This window comes from Pseudonaja textilis, chromosome 8 (assembly GCF_049901715.1).
Source record: "Pseudonaja textilis isolate UNSWEBS1 chromosome 8, rPseTex1.2, whole genome shotgun sequence".
NCBI classification, from domain to species: Eukaryota; Metazoa; Chordata; class Lepidosauria; order Squamata; family Elapidae; genus Pseudonaja; species Pseudonaja textilis.
In genome coordinates this window covers 24,954,089-24,973,480 of record NC_141997.1, presented here as the reverse complement: position 1 = coordinate 24,973,480, position 19,392 = coordinate 24,954,089, and the positions used below count along the sequence as shown (strand labels likewise).

At 43.7% G+C, this 19,392-nt stretch overlaps 1 protein-coding gene across 1 annotated transcript in view; it reads right to left on the bottom strand.

Moving 5' to 3' along the window:
* The window catches only part of TUBGCP3 (tubulin gamma complex component 3), a 71,584-nt gene extending 63,282 nt beyond the window's left edge, over positions 1–8,302 (bottom strand). The window contains exon 1 of the mRNA XM_026708377.2: positions 7,959–8,302. Coding sequence (XP_026564162.1) covers positions 7,959–8,034 — 76 coding nt within the window. The 5' untranslated portion in view covers positions 8,035–8,302. The remainder of the gene's footprint in view (positions 1–7,958) is intronic.
* Positions 8,303–19,392: the final 11,090 nt, after the last annotated feature.

The window sequence follows — 19,392 nt, the reverse complement described above, 5'->3', positions numbered from 1 at the left end:
TAACACCCTAGGGCGTCCCATCGCCACCCTCGCAACGGTGACCCTCCGGTTATTGAGGGCGCCTCCCCTCACTCTGGCTAGGTCTTCTCAGGGGAACTTCCATCCTCGCCTCTGCCCGGGCTCCTCGTACCGGGTCCCTAACAAGGTTTTGGCCGCTCTACCTAGTCTCCTTGCCCCACGGTCTCAGTAAGCATCCGTGGCGTCCCTGGCAGGGCTACCTTTAGACAGCCCCGTCTCCTTCATCAGGCCCTCTCGTTGAGGCATTCCAACCTCCGAGGGGTTCTCCTGTTGGGCGTGTCCTCCAGCGGGTCATCAGGGTTCCAGGAGAGGTCCCATTCCAGACGGGAGCCCGCCCGCAGGACTAGCCAAGCTTTGGTATGTCCCAACCTGGACACTCGAGACAGCTCTATGGAAAAGGGGCGTTGGTTCTTACCTGATACGCTTCTTTTCGTAGAGCTGTTGAGAGTGTCCAGCCCCACCCATAGGCCGTCTGGTGGGAAACCCTGCTGTTCGACCGAGCAAACTAATATTTTTTTCCTGAGTAAGATGAGAACAGGACCTTCCTTCTCGTCTTCGCAAAACTGGGGCGCGCCCGGAGGACCACGTGATGGTGAGGGGCGTTCCTCAATCTCAAGCTCAGCCTGTGAGAGCCAAGACTGGAGCTCCTCCCAACCTGGACACTCTCAACAGCTCTACGAAAAGAAGCGTATCAGGTAAGAACCAACGCCCCTTTTAGAGTTAATAAGAAAGCCATTTAGAATATGACCAAAACTATTTGCCTATTCAAAGATTTCTGAAACTTCACTTTAGGACTGAAAAAAACACAAAAACTTATGAGAATGATAATAATGTTAAGATTATGTCTTTGTTTGACTATCCTGGCAGAAGCTCTTAATGAACACATTTACAGAACATTCTCCAAAAATTAAGTATATTATTATATGCTATTCTGATCTCAAAGTGCCTACAGCAAAAAGCATACATTATTAATTTGATGAAGGCATACTCCTAACAATTTTTAGCAATTGAAATCATGTGTGCTTTTATATTAATTGCTATAAAACCATGTTTCCTTAATGATTAGTGGTGATTGTTCTTTACCACCTATTATGCAATATACATTTCCTTCTGTTCCATTAACGTATTAGAAGAATTTACACACCATTATTTAATATATATATTTCAAAGCCTAGAAGGAGTTCTTAGCAAATCCTCTGCAAAATTGGAAAGGAAATAGTATAGAGACTACAGTATATAAAGTTAAAATGGAAAAGAATTCCCAGAATAAAATATTCTAATTGTCATAGTTGGAGCTTTCTAGAAGCTTTCTAAAAATATGAAAATATGTAATTAAATTAAATATAAGTCGACAAAGACTTCGGGAGCAAACAAAAAAAATATTAAAACATTTAGCTGAATGGTTTTCCCATTAATAAGATAATTAGTAATACTTAAACAAGTATTTGAGGTGAAAATAAATTTAGAGAGAAAAAAAACAACTAGAAAAATCTGAGCTTTTGAATCCAATGACCTAGGATTTCAGGCATAAGTTAGGTACTCTTTAAAAGAAAGATGAGATGCTTCATTTTGTGCAATAATCCATTTTGCTATTTCTGACAATAATTTTCTTAAGATTGTATTATTTCTCCTATTTTGATATGCTTTAATCCTCTGGTTTGCTGACCTCAAACTTCCAATTAAGGTGAACATTGCACTTTCCCCTGGACTTCCCTTGTTTCATCCTTGTTCCTCATTTTTATCAATGTTTCTACCACCCAAATCATTTTTTAATCGCATCTCCCTTCCTGCTTATATTTCAAAATCTATACACAGCTTTTCCTGCTTCCTCTCTGCTTTTGAGTCTAGGTATAACCTTGTATCTTCACAATCTCCACTTTCCCAACCCTCACCCCCTTTTCTTTCATAAAACAATCTCCTCTTGCATTCTGCAAAGTTCTAGGCACACAAATATTGTTACAATAATTTAAAAATATTATGATATACTTTATTCATTAAACATGAAACTCGGTCAACTGAACATTAAAAAATGCATCATAAATACCACTGACTGGTGCTAATGGTTGTTATGGGTGGCTGCCAGTGTCCTAGGTATCAACCAAGTACCTTCTTAAGATATATGATTATTATTTATTTACTTACTTAATTTATATTGCTGCCTATTCGCCCATGGCGACTCAAGGCGGCTTACACAATGTAAAGCCATATTTAAAATAAAAAATAAAAATAAAAAACAATAAAAACTAACAAAAAGAATCAAATAAATTAGTAAAGTACAATAGAACAAAATTTTAGAAAACAAAAAACAAAACACAAACAAACAAAAAAGGTCAAGTAGAGCAAGGACGGGTGCACTACCCCATCCCGTTCCCACCAGAGATCATCCAAAAGTGCAACCAATGCTTTTTCTGTCCCAAATCCAGGCCTGAATACCTTTTTAAGATATACAATTATTAATTATATTACTATTATTGTTGTTGTTATTATTATTATTGAATGTCCAAACATTCAAAATAAAAATTCAAACATGGCTCAGGTCCGGGTTATCTGAGGAAACATCTCTTGCCAGTGACATCTACCTGACCCATCAGAGCGAGGAGGCAGGGACTGCTGCGAGTCCCACCCCTGAGGGAAATACACCGGATTGGACCTAGAAGAAAGGCTTTCTCGGTGGTGGCTCCGTCTCTCTGGAACATCATTCCCCCAGAGATTAGAACGGCCCCCTCATTAATACTATTCCATAAGGCACTGAAGACCTGGTTTTGCCAGCAGGCTTGGGGAACCCAGAGAGGGATGGAACCCATCAAATGGCTAGTGTGATCCGCTGTCATCAGGGTGGGGAGGTGGGAGTTGGTTTTTGTTTTGTTTTTTGTTTTCCCAAATTTTGTTCTATTGTACTTTACTAATTTATTTGATTCTATTTGTTAGTTCTTATTGTTTTTATTTTTATTTTTTGTTTTAAATATGATCTTACATTAAGTAAGCCACCTCAAGTCTCCGTGGGCAAATAGGCAGCAATATAAATCAAATAAATAAATAAATAAATAATCTTCAGATAATCTTCTTGAGAGTTGTGTTTTCTCATCTGCCTAAAATATATATTCTTCTCAGGTTTGACTTGCCTCTTGCCTACTCACATATGCACTTACTTCAGCAGCAGGACATCGGACACAAGTTTTGTGTTTCAGTCTTGCTGTACAAAATCAAACTAGGATTTCAATGAAACACATTTTGGCAGCAAATCTCACCCTTGAAATATCATCTCCAAATCTGAATTAAATTTGAATAAATATCATCTCCGAATCTGAATTAAATTGGAATGTCTGCACAATTTGAGGCATCTCTGAGTGGTTCCACTCCTCTCTAGATGAGTACATCTAGTCAATAATGGCAGGGGGAGATGTTGGCATCTTAAGTACTCTGTAATGGAGCTTTAGAAAGCTAGATACTTTTCCCACATCCTTTTAAACATCTATACAATGCCATCAGAAGAGGACCATTGTTGATTGGGGTAAGACATCATCAACACACCAATGTGCTTCTCTATCCAGTTCCAATGAGGGATGCACTGTAAGTCCTAACTTTGTGTTTGCAAGCTATCAGAGAGGAACAGATCCAAGACTCACGTCCAAGATTCTGTTACTATTACCTTTTAATAAAGGTAGTACAATATTAATATGCATGACTTTTGGTCTCCTAGTCTGGTTACCTGGAAGGGGAGACATCAGTCTTGCAAGTCTCAATGACATTAATCCCCCCATTTTGTGAGAATCAGGGAACAGCTTCAGATACTTGGATTAAGTTCTGCCTGGACTGAGATTTCTTTTACTGAATGCTGTGTTGATTTCATTTTTTTCTTCTGTCATTTCATTTCGTTTCAGGAACCCACATTGTGGCCTCTGATCTTCCAAACTGTCTTCTCTACATTATATATTTCCAACAAAAAAGAAGAAGAAGAAAGCTACTTATTTACTGGCAACATTTGTAAGAGAATTGGCTCCAGGCACCTCATGATGTAGGTTTTTAGAGGGTGCTTGGGGAATCTAATGATCTAGTAGTTGGCTTCTAGGAACAGAAGACAATCTGGGCTCTCTGACAAAATTGCCCCTGAGCAGTTTATTTCTAGGCACCAATCCTAGGGCCTACTTTAAGTTCCTCTGGGAGACCAAGGATAAGAAATGACATACAGTATATGCATGGATAAGGATCAAAAGCCAAAACTGATCTAGAATAAGTTCAGGCCTATGCCATGATGATAAGTAAGGGAAACCATCATATAGCTCACCAGGCTGTCAGCCAGCAGCTTTCTTTAGGATGGTAAATTCCTGCCCATCATTTTCTGGAGCAGAAGTGTTTACAGTATTTCTGTTTATGAACCTGCAAAATATTTTTTTTCTTTATAATGGATGTTTTATTATATTTTAGTATGTAGATGTAAGCCAGTGAAGGCAGTCTGCATAACACAAAGCATTAAAATACATCATCATATGATATGTACAACCTGTTGTTATACATTTAAATGAAATGCAGGTAGTCCTCAACTTATAACCACAACTAGGACTGGAATCTCAGTCATTGAGCAAAGTTGTCATTAAGCAAGATGCCCACGACTCACCTCCTTCTGTGCGGTATAGAAAAGAAGCAGAATAGATCTTCATGGTTTTAGTTTCTACACCTGCAAACGAGGGATTCTCTTCCATTCACAGAAGAGACCTCTCATCCTTCTGCTGGGGGGAGGGGGGGGGAATCAGAAAAGAAGCTTAAATCATGATTTAAGCTTCATTTCTGTATACCAGGGAAGAATATTAGCTCCCCTTAGCTGGCAACTCATTCAGCCCGTCTCCAAAGACAAAGAGGGAGTCCTTTCAGGAGGCGGCGGCAGCAGCTTGCAACCTTCCCTGTCAGTTCACATTGACTCTCTGAGGAAGCTGGCAGAGAAGATTGCAAATGGTGATCACTTGATTGCAGGGAGGTTGTAATTGGTTGTAAGTCTGAACAGATTGCCAAGCACCCTAAATGTGGTTGTGTAACTGTGGGGAGAGCAGGCAGTGCGACACTTTACTATGACCAAAAGTGTTTTCCAAGTCCATCATAACTACAAATAGCTGCTAACCAACGGGTCGTATGTTGAGGACCATTTGAGATGCTCATAGCAGATCCTAAAGGCCTACTGAAGCAGCAAACGAACAAATTAGTGCCTTCCAAAACAACTTAAGGGTTAGAGCCAGACATAGTTTCACAATATTCCACAATGTGGACGTCTTTGCTCCTAGTCCATTTCCCTTTTACCTCTAGCTGCCTGAAAACACCATTTTACCTGAAGATAATGATTAATTTATTTAAAGATCTTCAAACAAGTTTTGAAATATGTGGAAAACAAACCCTATAAAAAGCTTCAGGTAATTAAGAAGAACATTCTTCCTAAAGGTCATTACCCAATCATAAGTACTACCCTTACCAGGACCAACTGCTGGTATGTCTTATTCGATAGCATCACAATGCAAGAGAACATAACAGAATTATCTTATGCTCAAGGCTTTTTAAAAATTATTTATCCCACATCTCTCAATGATTCCTGATCTTTGTGCCAAGCACACACCAATTCCATTACATATATAAATTGCACAACAGGTTAGAAAATCTGCACTGTCTAGCAAAAATTAGCTGCCCTTCACTTCTGAAAATGGAAAGAGTGATTTATAACGACAGTTACAACTTATGCAATGCAGCAAAAGATGACAAGGTAAAGTACATTGATCAGAAATCTTTTTTTATATACAGATATAAGGAATCTCAACTATAGAATTCTGGCAATGAGACAGCTAAGAGGACAGATATGATCTGTGACTATCAAGAGACTTTTATGGTCAACCTTAAGATTAAAGCTATGCTCAGCAAAAAAAATGGCTAAGATAAGGTTTTTCATAAGAGTTTCCAGAAGGTCTAAGCACTGAGGTTGCCCACCAGTTTGCATGATCCAGAATGAATGCAACCAAAATTGCTTTCATCATCATTTTCTCCATTTCAACTGGGAATTTAGAAATAAAGCTGAAAGAAGGGAAAGCCCTTTTCCTTTTAGTTAACTGATACGATTCCATCTGAAGTAGATTCCATCCGAAGTAGATTACAACTTCCAAGTTACAACTAGCATGAAAAATGTTTGTTGAACAATAGTAGTCATCACAACAAAAGTTTTGGACCAAAACCTTCTCTGGGTATTTAACCTCAAGAGGAAAGTTATTTATGGATGAACTTAACTAAGTGTCCTTTCTGGGTTTCCCTACTCGAGATAAAAACATGCTCTCAATTATGGACAGGCAGTTGGATTATTAAGCCAGTCTCAGGTACATGTATTGTTTAATAGCTAGCCTCGAATAAGGTCTTCAAATATTTGTGTCATTTCTTCTCCAAAGACTGTAGCCACAGCTGGCCATACTTTGATCTGGACTTCTACCTTAAAATCTAATGGACTGATTTCTGACTGTAAGTAGCCTCTTCTGAACTAGGATGTAGGTTTAACTCTGCCAAATAGCCTGGCAGAGCTTCTTCATGTGCCTTTTACGCCACATTTGAAAGATTATGTCAGAGTTGGTCTGCCCGCTGACCAGACCCTTAGTAGTGACTTCAATAACTGTTTGGGGTGGGTTGGGTGTATGCCTTTTGGCCTACATTGTCTATTAGGACATTTCCCCTGACATGCCAGTGGCTTTTTGGTATCTCTTGTGCAGTTATCTCCCCAAAAGTGGACAATTCTGGATCTTCTCTTGATTTCTACAAATCTCTGCCAGTTGACTTGCTTCGAAATCCATCCTGAGCATTTGATGTTTGTTGGAGCCTTTGGCAACTGTTGTAGGGACACCTCTACTAATGAAAGTCTTCAGAGTAATGAAGTAATGATGTTCCTGAAGATCTTCAAATGTTTGTTTTTATAAGTTTTAATCCATCTTTTACAAAAGTGATTGGGATCATGTTGTTTTCTGCATGCTGCTAGTTAGTTCTAGCTAGAGTCTTGAAAGTAGTAATATTTGGAATCCCAAGATCCCTATTCTTTTAATATATCTGTCTATGTATAGTATCACTGCATATAATATCTCACTATACTTTGGCTTTGAATTCAGTTAAGCAGCACGCCTGTACCTACCAAATCATGTCTGAACCAACATATATGGAAGTAGTAAACAATCATATGTATTTAATCTCTTGTAATATTCTACAAGAAACTGGGCCCTTAGGGGAATCCTTTTGCTGCTTGCTATCAATATTCCCACAACAGTCCATCAGCCTAATAACTAGGAACATTTTTTAAAAAAGATATTACTTCAAACATAGGTCAGCACTTCCAGCTTGCTATCTGACCAGCAGTAAACAAAAATCACCTTTCAACCAGAGCTAACGGGCTCATATAATAAATCTTGTTTACCATGCAGGTAAGTCATGTTCGCATGCAGTTTTACAACCACCACATTAATTTGCCTTCCACACCTGATCCTTCTGGCTTCTCTTATTCCTTTAAGAAATTCAAATTAGAACGAAACACGATTCCCAAGACCATAACCCCTAGACCGGGGATGATTGGTTTCAGATCTGAGGCACAACTGTGAACTGGACCATTGCTTGGGTTCGCCGGGATGCGAGGGGAGGAGTAAGAAGAGCGCATAAGGTAGCCGCCACCACTCTCTTCACTGCCAGGGGACTGCCGGGGCACGTGAATCAGCCTGCTCGCCCCGCTCGCCCCCCCCCCCCCGCCGCGGTCCGCTTCGTCCGTATTCTGCAACAGCATCGCCGTCCTCCTCCTCCTCCTCCTCCTTCTTGAGAAGGGGAGCCCGAAACCCCGGCTGCTCGGAGCGGCCCTGACAACTACAAAGGAGCCGCTTACTCTCTTCCTGCCAGAGAGCAACCCTCTCTGGGGGGGCCCGGGGGGCGGGGGGACAGACCGTTACCTTCGCCCTTGCCCAGGATGCGGCAGCAAAGGTTCTGCAGCAGAACGTTGGGGGACTTCTGGTCCGGGCTCGCCATCCTCGCGCGCGGAGGGGGGGGGGGAGCGGGGGCGGGGAGAGCGCCCTCCTTCCCTCTCTCTTCGCGGGGCCACTCCCCGAGCCGCCCGACCCGGTGCTTGACTGGCCCGTGCCTTAGGGCGCCATTTTAATCAAACCCGCCGAACGGAGAGGGAAAGGGGAGGAAAGGAAAAGAAAAGAAAAGAAACGGTTTTTCAATCGCAAGCCCCCATAATGCCCCGCAGTCCGGACGGCGCAACATTGAACACCTTCCGTCGGGCAACAACCTTTTCACAAAGAAGAGGTTCCGGGGACGCAATGGAATAGCTCCCGAGAAGCCCCCAAGAGGAATGTCACGTTGCGGTGTTTGGGTTTTTTTCTTTTTCCCCTTCACTTCATGCAACAACAATCGGATTCTTTTCTCGCAGGAAACGAACATAAGTTGCCCCTGATTTGTCGGACCGTATTCAGTTGCGTCATCTCGTGACATCATTTTTTTTAAATGACTGGATTGTGGTTGCGTCTTTTCAGGTTAATAACAGTAATCGTTCATTTGAAGGTTATGTCTTGTTCCCCATACAGCACGAGTCCTCAAATTTTTCATCGTACCCTTCATCAATTGCAGACTGTTCATTGACCCCCCATGAAAATTATTTAACAAATACTATTTTAAGCAATAATTATAGTAGTAATAGTCTCGTGAACTCCTGTGAATCGATATTCACCACTCTGGGGAACCATGCCATAGGGTATCAATTATTGGGTTCTTTTCCCGCAGAGGATACACAAGAAAAGGATGGCAATTCATTCCTTGTTTACCATATGGTCACTTAGTTACACTGTCTCTTTACTAAATCAATTCTAAATCATTGGAGTTTTTTTGTTAGCTTTTTTTTTATTTTTGGCTACCAGACTTAACATGGCTCTCCTATTACAATGTCTAAATGGTTAAGATCTGAGATATCTAAGATACTTTTGATATATATTCTTGTCTAAGAAAGGATACTATTTGTAACTCAGAATTGAAATGAGGGATCCTCTGAGCTTGTTTTCTTGCAGATGTGCAAAAGTGCTGATGATGTTACCTAGTTTGAAACATCTGCAAGAAAACAAGGTCAGAGAGCAGGATAACAGGATAATGTTAAACATATTTTCTGCAAGTACAGATAGTCCTCGACTTACAACCATTCAAGAGTGTTTGAAATTACCATGGCACTGAAAAAAGTGACCACATTCCACACTGCAGCATCCCCATAGTCACATGGTCGAAATTCAGATGCTTGGCAACTGGCTCATATGATGGTTGCAGGGTCCTGAGATCATGTGATCATCTGACAAGCAAAGGCAATCGGGAATCCAGACTTTACAATTGTGTTACTAACTTAACAACTGCAGTGGTTCATTTAACAACTATGGCAAGAAAAGTCGTAAAATGAGGCAAAACTCAACAACTGTCTTACTTAGCAACAGAAATTTTGGGCTCAATTGTGGTCATAACTTGAGAATCACCTGTAAACAAGTATACGATAGTTTTAAAGGAACTATTATATTAAAAGCTATTTATTAAATTATATCAATAGTATGTTCTAGCTAGTGACTTTTATGTGTACTTACTATTTTTTACTCTGAGTTCCTCTCTCTCGCTCTCTCATTCTCTCTTTGTTTCTGTGCCTGTTTGCAGACGTGTTTTCTTTTTAAAATGTTTTAGTTTTAGTCCTTGCAAATATTTTTTTCACTTGTGCCCACAGAGGCCATTGTGTGGTATCCAGGTTGAAAAATCCAGGTGAATGAAATTGTTATTTTTATTATCCTCATCTTCCAGAAAGCAAGAAATCTTGCATAGCATACAGAAAAGTCTTGTTTAACAACCACTCGTTCAGTGACAGTTTGAACTTACAACGCTGAACAAGTGGTATTTATACCAGTCTTCAACGTTCCAGCCATTACAGCATCCCCAATTGTGGGGATCATGTTCCAAGCGGCTGGTAACTAGCTTGTAACTATGATATTGCAGCATTTATGATCACATGATCACCATTTGTGATCTTCACTGCCAGCTTCCAACAAGCAAAGTCAACAGGGAAGCCAGCAGGAGGTCACAAATGGTGACCACATATTATCACTCTTAACGACGGCACAGGATTCAATCTGGTGGGATTCAAAACTTTTTGCTATTCTATGGGTGTGGCTTGGTGGGCATGGCCATGTGACTGGGTGAGCGTGACTTATTTTTTTTGCAGCTACCTGACCCACCCATTTTCTGGGCCTCAGGCAAACCTCCTAGGGGCAGCATTTTTGCTCCCAGGAAGGTCCCCTGGGGTTCAGGAAGAAAAAAAATGGAGCCTGGAGGGGGTGCAGAACACCCCACTGTTCCATTTTGGGGCCTTCTGGGCCTCGGGAGCCTCCTGGAGGGGTGTTTTTGCTCCCAGAAGGCTCCCCTAAGGCTCAGGAAGGGAAAAAATGGAGGGGGGCTGTGCCCCTCCCTCCATTTTTTTCCTTCCTGGGCCGCAGGGAATCCTCCTGGGTGAAGCAGTAAGACAAGCTAGGGGAATCCCAGAACAGCTGATCCTATGAACAGCTGATTGTCGAAAGGGGGAAAAAAAAGAAATACCTTAAGGGGCAAGCGTCAGGCGAGCAGGATGAGCAAGCATTTGGTGGGTGGGGCAAGTGAGCCAGTGGCGACCGGGCGACCTGCTCAAGGGCTTGGCTAGCCAGAACTCACTACTGGTTCAGAGACCAACACCAAATCCTTGCTACCAGTTCGCTTGAACCATTGTGAACCGGCTGAATACCACCATTGGATTCAATTCACAATGGTAACTGGAAATACAAGGACTTCTGTTGCTAAGATGTATGGTCATTTAATGACACGCTTTATTACCAGGTCACTTAGCAATAGAAATTATGGTCCCAATTACCATCATTAATGAAGGATTACCCTTGCATGTCTTATGCTTTCATGGATGCACTTTTCCCCAATTTTATGTTTTTTTAAAAAACAGGATTATAAAAAAACAACAACAGTGCAAACATACAAAAGAGCAACAAAAATACTGAAGACAATGAACATCTAAAGGTACAAACCTAAAAAAATAGAAGAATCCACTTAAACAAAAAAAAAAACCCACCATCCAATTTAAAAAATAATCCAAACAGTAAAATCTAAAATGTATATTTTAACTAACTAGACTTAAATGGTTTACAATGTTTACATTAATTGTTAAATTTTATATTTGGACAGAAAGAACAGCCAGCCCATTGAAAAATGAGTTACAAATTAGCTTATTTCCTCCAAAGCTCTAATGTAAACACTGAAAGCACAACTGCTAAGTTCTTAATTAAGGCTGTTGAGCTAAGAACTTGATACATCCTGTTGTAGAGCGGCGGAGGAACGAGGCTGAACCAGAGTGAAACGTAAAAGGCTTTATTGCAATGAATAAAGGGTTGCCGCGTCTGCCTTCTCGCTAGGCAGGCTAGCTGGCGGCAACGGAGCTGGCACTGCTCGACAGCCGCCTTTTATAGCCGGCTGTCAAACAGTGCCAGCCAATGGGAGCGGCTGGTGCTCCCGCTCAAACAGCGGACCTGGTTGGGGACTCCAACCAGTCCCAAAGACATAGCACTCCTTTCCCCCAGCTGGGAGCATGCGTAGTCCTTCAGGTAAGTTGGTTGTCTGCGCTGGCGGCCAGAACGTCGCAACCCGGGCAAGCTGCTGGCTGGCGTCAAGTCCTTGCCCCCGGGAATCGTCTTGGAGGTTGTTGGGAAGTGGGTTCGGTCAGGTGTGGTGCTCTGTGAATTAGGTAAGTCCCCATGTTCGGGCTGACCTTGGCGAGTCGCTTGGTCCGGCTGGCAGACAGGTTCGCTTGGCTGTTGGTCCGGTGTCCCTTGTTGACAGCTCGGGCCCTCCAGCAAACTCTCCTGGTCGATGGGGTAGATCGGATCCTGCAGGGAGTTCCCAACTGGGTAGGCTGGTACCGGCAGGGAGTCCTCGGTGCTAGGAGGTTGGGCTGGGTTGGTATCAGCTGTGCTTCTCCATCGCCTTCTGAGCTGGTCCACGTGCCTACGCCACAGGCGTCCATCTTCCAGGAGGACCCTGTAGGATCTAGGACCTGTGACTGACACAACTTGACCTGGTACCCACAGAGGATCCCCTGCATAATTCCTGGCGTATACCAGGTCATGCAAGGCAAAGTCCCTGACCAAACTGTCAGATCCTAAACGGGTGTCCGGGCAGTAGTGGGGGTGCAACCTGTCCAGGGTGGTCCTAAGGCCTCTCCCCATCAAGAGCTGGGCAGGGGATTTATTTGTAGCGGTGCATGGCGTCGTATGTTGGCTCAGGAGGTAACGTGACAGTTTGGAATGCCAGTTTTCCTGGACAAACCTGGCAAGTGCCTCTTTAGCTGACCTGACTGCCCTCTCAGCCATCCCGTTACTAGCGGGGTGAAAGGGGGCTGTAAGGATGTGTCTGATGCCCAAGTTGGCAACGTACATGCTAAACTCACATGACGTGAACTGGGGGCCATTGTCAGACACCAGTGTGTCAGGGAGCCCATGGGTAACGAAGAAGCGGGTCAGGGCCTTAACAATTGCTTGAGTGGTTGTCGAGGGTAGTAGGGCCAAGTCTATCCATTTGGAATAAGAGTCTACTACAACCAAGAAGGTCCTGCCATGTACTGGTCCAGCCAGGTCGATGTGCAGGCGAGACCAAGGACCACTAGCACTCTCCCACTTGGTAGGCATGGCTGCTGGTGGGGCAGCCCTGGTTTCTTGGCAAGGTTGGCATGAGCTTACCCAGTTGGAGATTTGGGTATCCATGCCGGGCCACCAAACGTAGCTGCGGGCCAGAGCCTTCATCCTTACGATGCCCGGGTGGCCCTCGTGAAGTACCTTCAGGATGGGTACACGAAGAGTGGCTGGGATGACTACCCTTGTCCCCCACAACAGACATCCTTGTAGTTTCGACAATTCCTGCTTACGGGTTTTGAAAGGAGCAAAGTCAGCGGTGTATTGTGTTTCCGGCCACCCCCTTCCCACCCAGTCCATAACTTGGGCAATTATTCTGTCTTTTTTGAGTGCGCAGCAATGTCCTCGGCTGTAACCGGCAATTTAAGTTCGTTAACTTCAAAAATGGCATGAACAGGTGCTGGGTCTTCGACTGGGACTGGTAGGGGGCAGCGACTAAGGGCATCGGCGTGACTCAAGTTTTTTCCAGGGTGATGCACCAACTTGAATGAATAAGCGGCCAGGAACAAAGTCCACCTGGTCATTCTAGGTGATAGTACCTGTGGGGTTTGCTTATCCCCTGATAACAGCCCCAGGAGTGGTTTATGGTCGGTTATAAGTTCAAAATGGTGCCCAAACAAAAATTCATGAAACTTTTTTACTGCAGCTACTGCAGCCAAGGCCTCCTTATCAATTTGGCTGTAGTTCCTTTCTGCAGTAGAGAAGGTCCTAGAGAAGAAAGCGATTGGTGCCTCGGAACCGTTGGGAAGCCTGTGGCTCAGAACAGCCCCAATCCCAAAGGGGGATGCATCAGCAGCTAGGACCAGGGGAAGTCGTTGATCAAATTGGATTAAGACTGCCTCAGATGTGAGTAAGGATTTGACTGACTTGAAGGCATGGGCTTCTTTGGGGCCCCAATGCCAGGGGGATTCTTTGTCTAACAGTCTGTGTAAGGGTTCAGCAATAGATGCTTTGTGCAGGAGAAATGAGGCGTAAAAGTTTAGTAGCCCCAGAAAGGCTTGGAGCTCCGTCTTGTTAGTTGGTGTAGGCGCCTCATGGATAGCCTTTACTTTGGATTCGACTGGGTGAATGCCTGAGGCATCTATCCTATACCCCAGAAAGTCCACTTGCCTAGTGGCGATGGCGCGCTTCTCCCTTTTAAGTTTGAAGCCATGCTGCCTAAACTTCTCTAGGACTGCTCTGACCCTCTGTATGAGCTGAGGTCTGTCAATTGCTGAGACTAAAATGTCATCGAAGTAAGGGACAACCCCTGGGAGACCTTGGAGAATCCTTTCCATGAGGGATTGGAATATACCCGGGGCTACACTTACGCCGAATTGGAGGCGTTTGCACTTGAATGCCCCTCTATGTGTGACTATGGTTTGTAACTCAGCTGTCTGATCATCCACAGGGAACTGTTGGTATGCCTGGGACATATCTAATTTGGCAAAGATGGTGCCGGGTTCGAAGGTGTGTAACAGGTGTTGAATGACAGGGACAGGGTAGGCGCTGACCTGTAGATAACGATTGAGGGTGGTCTTATAGTCTGCGCAGATTCTTAAACTGCCATCTTTCTTGAGTGGGGTGACTATGGGGGTCTCCCATTTGGCAAAGTCAGTTGGTTCTAACACCCCTTGCTTTAGTAACTTATCTAATTCTAAATCTAACTTGGGACGGATGGCGAAAGGCACTCTGTGTGGCTTAAGGCGAAGAGGAATTGCCTGGGGGTCCACAGAGAAGGAGATGGGGTGCCAGAATAACAACCCAGCTCGCTGCTAAAAACATCAGAGTAATCTGAGAATAGGGCGTCTACGTCAGAAGTTGAGACAGCATGGATCCCAGTTACACTAAGGCCGAGGGAGGGGAACCAATCTAGCCCCAACAGACTGGGGAGGGCACCATTAACAACCACCAAAGGCAAACGGCCTTTAAAGGCTTGGAATTGAACTAAAAACTTGCCTTTCCCGAGGACAGGAATGTTCTTGCCCTGGTAGTCCCGCAGTGTCAGGTGGCATCTCTGCAGCTTCTTCTTCACAAATCTGGGATGAATCTTCTTTAGGGTTTCCCAGGAGATGATTGAAAGTGCAGATCCCGTGTCTACTTCCATCCTGCAGGGCTTACCTTCTAAAGAAACAGAAATACTGATTTTATTAGGAGTCTGGGAAGTTTGGTTAGCGTGGTAGCAGGTATAGCAGTCCTCCACTTGCCTTTGGAAAGTATTAGGTGGTGGAGGTCTTTGAGGAAAGGTTCGCCCTGCTTGGCAGATTCTAGCGAGGTGGCCTTTCTTTTGACAATTCAGGCAGATGGCGTTCTTAAACCTGCAGGATGCCCTAGAGTGGGAGCCCCCGCAAGCTAGGCAAATGGGAGGTTGCTTGGGGGCGAAGTTGTTTCTCTGTCCTGCTCCTACCTGTGAAGGCTTTTGTTGCTTAAGGCGGTTAATGTCTGTTGAGTCTATGGGGTCTTCTTCAAGGAAAACTTCCTCTGAATGGATGGTGGAACTGCTGGGTTTTACAGGAGTTCCTTGAATTTCAGCTGCTGATTGGGCAGAGAGCTCAGCAGCTTGGGCTTCCTCCATGGCTAAAGCTAGGTTTAAGTCCTTTTTTGCTAGCAAACGTCTTTGAAGCCTAAGATCTCTAACCCCACAGACGATCTGGTCTAATAACATGTCTTCTAGGTAGTCTCTGAAACCACACTGTAAGGCAGCTGTCCTCAGAGCTGCCACATACTCATTAATTGACTCTCCCTCAGCCTGTTTTCTGGTTCGGAAAGCAAATCTCCTGGCTATCTGGGATGGCTTAGGTGAGTAGTGGTTGGAGAGGATCTCTTGGAGTTCATCCCACGGAATGCTCCTGATAGCGCGAGGAGCAACTAGTGCTGTAGCGGTGTCAAAAACTGCAGCCCCACAGTAGCTGAGGAAATAGGATTTTTTCCTGTGCTCAGCAGCATCTGCTAAACTGATGGCATCGAGGAAGTAGCTGAAACAGTTTTTGTATGAGTCCCACGTTTCCTCGGCTGGCTTGAATGGCGGGAATGTCGGATTGGCATTCATTTTGGAAACGGCAGGGCTCGTCCCTTCAGTCTTGATTCAAAATTCTCGCTCTTAGAAGAGCGCTTGCGGCTGCGCTTATCAGGCGGTGTCTGTCTCTCCGGCTGCGGAGGCTTTTTTGAATTTCGCGCCCTTGTGAGCACCGGCGGCTGTGGCTTCAGCGCCCGTGACTTCGCTCTAGTGACTACAGCTCAAACCCGGAGGCTTTTTGAATTTCGCGCTCTTTGTGAGCATCGGCGGCTTCAGCGCCCGTGGCTCGCTCTATGTGGCTTCAGCTCTTCGGAATCGCACTACTGGTAGCCTCTGATTGCATCCTGCCCTCGTCGCCAGTGTTGTAGAGCGGCGGAGGAACGAGGCTGAACCAGAGTGAAACGTAAAAGGCTTTATTGCAATGAATAAAGGGTTGCCGCGTCTGCCTTCTTGCTAGGCAGGCTAGCTGGCGGCAACGGAGCTGGCACTGCTCGACAGCCGCCTTTTATAGCCGGCTGTCAAACGGTGCCAGCCAATGGGAGCGGCTGGTGCTCCCGCTCAAACAGCGGACCTGGTTGGGGACTCCAACCAGTCCCAAAGACATAACACATCCAAACAGAGTTACCATGCAAGGAAGATTCACTTATCTGATTGCTGACTCCTTGCATTATCACATATGTATTTTATCACTGCATTACCTATTTTATTCTGAAAGCAGACTATATATTTTATTTTTTATTTTTATCTCATCAATAAGATTGCAAGACTAATCAATTAATAAGCTATTCTAATTTGGGCATTCTTCCTGTTGAGAGACGTTTCTCAAAGATGTATTGTGTGTGTGTGTGTATGTATGTATATGTATATATGTATATGTGTATATGTATATTTGAATAGGCAAGCCAGGGCAAAACTAGGACATCCCTTGATTTTGTTTTTTCATTTCTGTTTTAATGTACATTTTTGTCTTATTTTGGCTTTTCTTCTTCATGAGGAAAAGATGCTGTGGGATACTGTACTTGGTCCTCCAAATTCTGCAGTAATAAATCTATAAGCTCTACTGTTTAAAGGAATCAAGTAAGATGCCAGTTATACTTCACTTGGATTCTTTTATTGATGAAACATTTGAAAACAACATAAGTCGAAAACAACTCAGTGAACAGAGAAATGATAGAAACTCTTTGTCAGTCTGCACAATGGTAATGCTGGAGCTACGATTTAATTCAGAGAAATGAAATAAGAAGGAATAATGGATCTGTGAATGTCTGCAGAAAGCTTTGGCTGAACAAATGGAATAAAACCATGTAAGCACATATGGGGAGAATCTTCAAATGAGCTATAAAGAATAGAAGCAGAGATCAACAACTCTAGACTTGGTGTACTAGAGAGAAGTATATGCCCCAGATTCATTTAGAATGGAGTACTCAATCTCAAGAATAGCTTTTCTTTTTTCATTAAGAAGATTCAATAAAGAAATGTTTCACTTCTTACCAACCTTCTTGCCAATTCCATTTCCTAACAAAGCATTTCATTTCTAATATTTGTAGGATACTCTACTCACTATGGCACTTGTATCACATAGGAACCATCACTTTGAAGGTCAAGGAGGGGAAGACATTGTAAGTCAGGTTCTGACATCCAAGCAATCTTAAGAAATTGAATGCCGGGAAGATAGTTGAAAATGGAAGCAGAGGAAGTAATAAGGCAAGTTATAGTTAATTCCAATGTCCAAAGGAACTTGCTTAACTGAAAATTTTTCAAGAGTTCAGAAAGGAGCTTATGTCTCGTACAGTAAAAGAATATAACATTTCTGAAATAATTTGCAGGGGAGCAAATGCAGCAGTTATCTGCAACTTTTAAATAAAAGTATTTGATTTTTATTTTCAAAACTGCACAAGTGCAAATGATTGAGTTTATTTTCAGTGTTTAACATATCACAGTACAGTATTTCTCCTAGACCAGATTCCAGAACAATTACTTGGAAAACTTCTACTAGCAATAGTAGTGGAAAACAAGTATTGTCCTTTTGTTGCTATCCCAAACGATGACCAGTGCTTTGTGTTTAATCAGATTTGAGAAAAAGGTTTCCTCTAAACATGTTTGAGTTGTTACTCAATTTCTTTCCTTGTCTTTGGAAAGAGTTCAGGGAGCCAAATTTCACAAAGGGATAGAACACTCTTAAGTTATTGTGTCAGCTGCATATATCATATTTATACTTCAAAAGATGATGAACAAGATTTCAATATCAGCATCCACTTTATTGATCAGAAAATTTCCCAGAACACACACATTCATACCTCTATGGTGGACCATTGGTGTCCAAGCCTGCAAGAGGAATAGTTGCAATTTCAACAAAATAATCTGATCGGGAGAAACATCCAAGAGCTTCATTTCACCATCCTTTTGCTTTGTAAAAAAAGATTTAAAGGTTCAGAGAGTGAATCTCTGACTACATGAGTCTTAACTGTAATAAATTGGGATAGATCCATAATTATTATGGCTGCCCATAAAATATTGAGGTGCTTCAACCATTTGCTATGGACACTGAAACCAGAGGCAACAGCATTCCATTAGCATTTGGTGCACAGCCATGCTGGCCACATGATCACAGAAATTGTCTTTGGACAATGCTAGCTCCCTTGCCCAAGAAACAGAGAGGAGCACAAACACACACACACAAATATACACACACACACAAATATACACACACGTATATACTGGTGGATGTGTGTGTGTTTGTGTATGTGCTCATCTCTGTTTCTTGGGCAGAGAGAGATGGGAGGATAGTAGCCACTTTCCATTGTCATTTCGCAGCAACCAGAGAAGTTTGAATGCCCAATAAAAATTACTAAAGGTAACATTTTGAGAGAAAGTAAAGAAGTAAAGCCAAGGTCCTCAATGGAGCATATATACATGCAAACACTAAGAAAAAAGGAAGCAAAATATATCCAATAAAACTTTTAAATTTATTCTAGATAACTTTTTGAGGAGGAGGAGACAGAAGAGGTAATGATGGTGGCAATTAAGACAAAGACACAACTGGATTTCTGCAGCTCAGATTAGGCAACGCTATTGTTATATAGCAGGCTTGTCCAACCCGCGGCCCACAGGCCGCATGCGGCCCAGGTCGGCTCATAATGCGGCCCAGTGCCCACCCCAACCTTCGTGCAAGAGGACGAGCCAGCGAGGAGAAGGAGGAGAGGCAGGCGCGAGGTGGGGCGAGGTGAGCGCCACGCCAAGCAGCAACAGAAAAGGCGGGCGCTGTCAGAGCGCTCCTCGTGCCGAGGCAGCCGCAGCCCAAGAGTCCCGCTTCGCCACCTCCTGCTGTTGCCACCACTGCCACCACTGCTGCCGCCGGAGCTGTTGTAGCGGCTTCTGCCCCTGCTGCCGCCGCCACTGCTGCTGCTGCCGCACCGAGCCTCCCGGTCCTCGCCTCCCGGTCCTCGCCTCCCGGTCCTGCCACATCCAGCCGGGCCATTTGCAGGAGGAGAGGTAGGCGCGAGGCGGGCGAGCTTTCTCCCCCCCCCCGCATTCCTTTCTCCCTGGCTGACTATTTTTTATGATATCTTATGAAAAAAATGTTTTCTATGTTTTTTTTGGATGATCAGGTATTGTTACTGTTTTTTTATTTTATGTGCGGCCCAA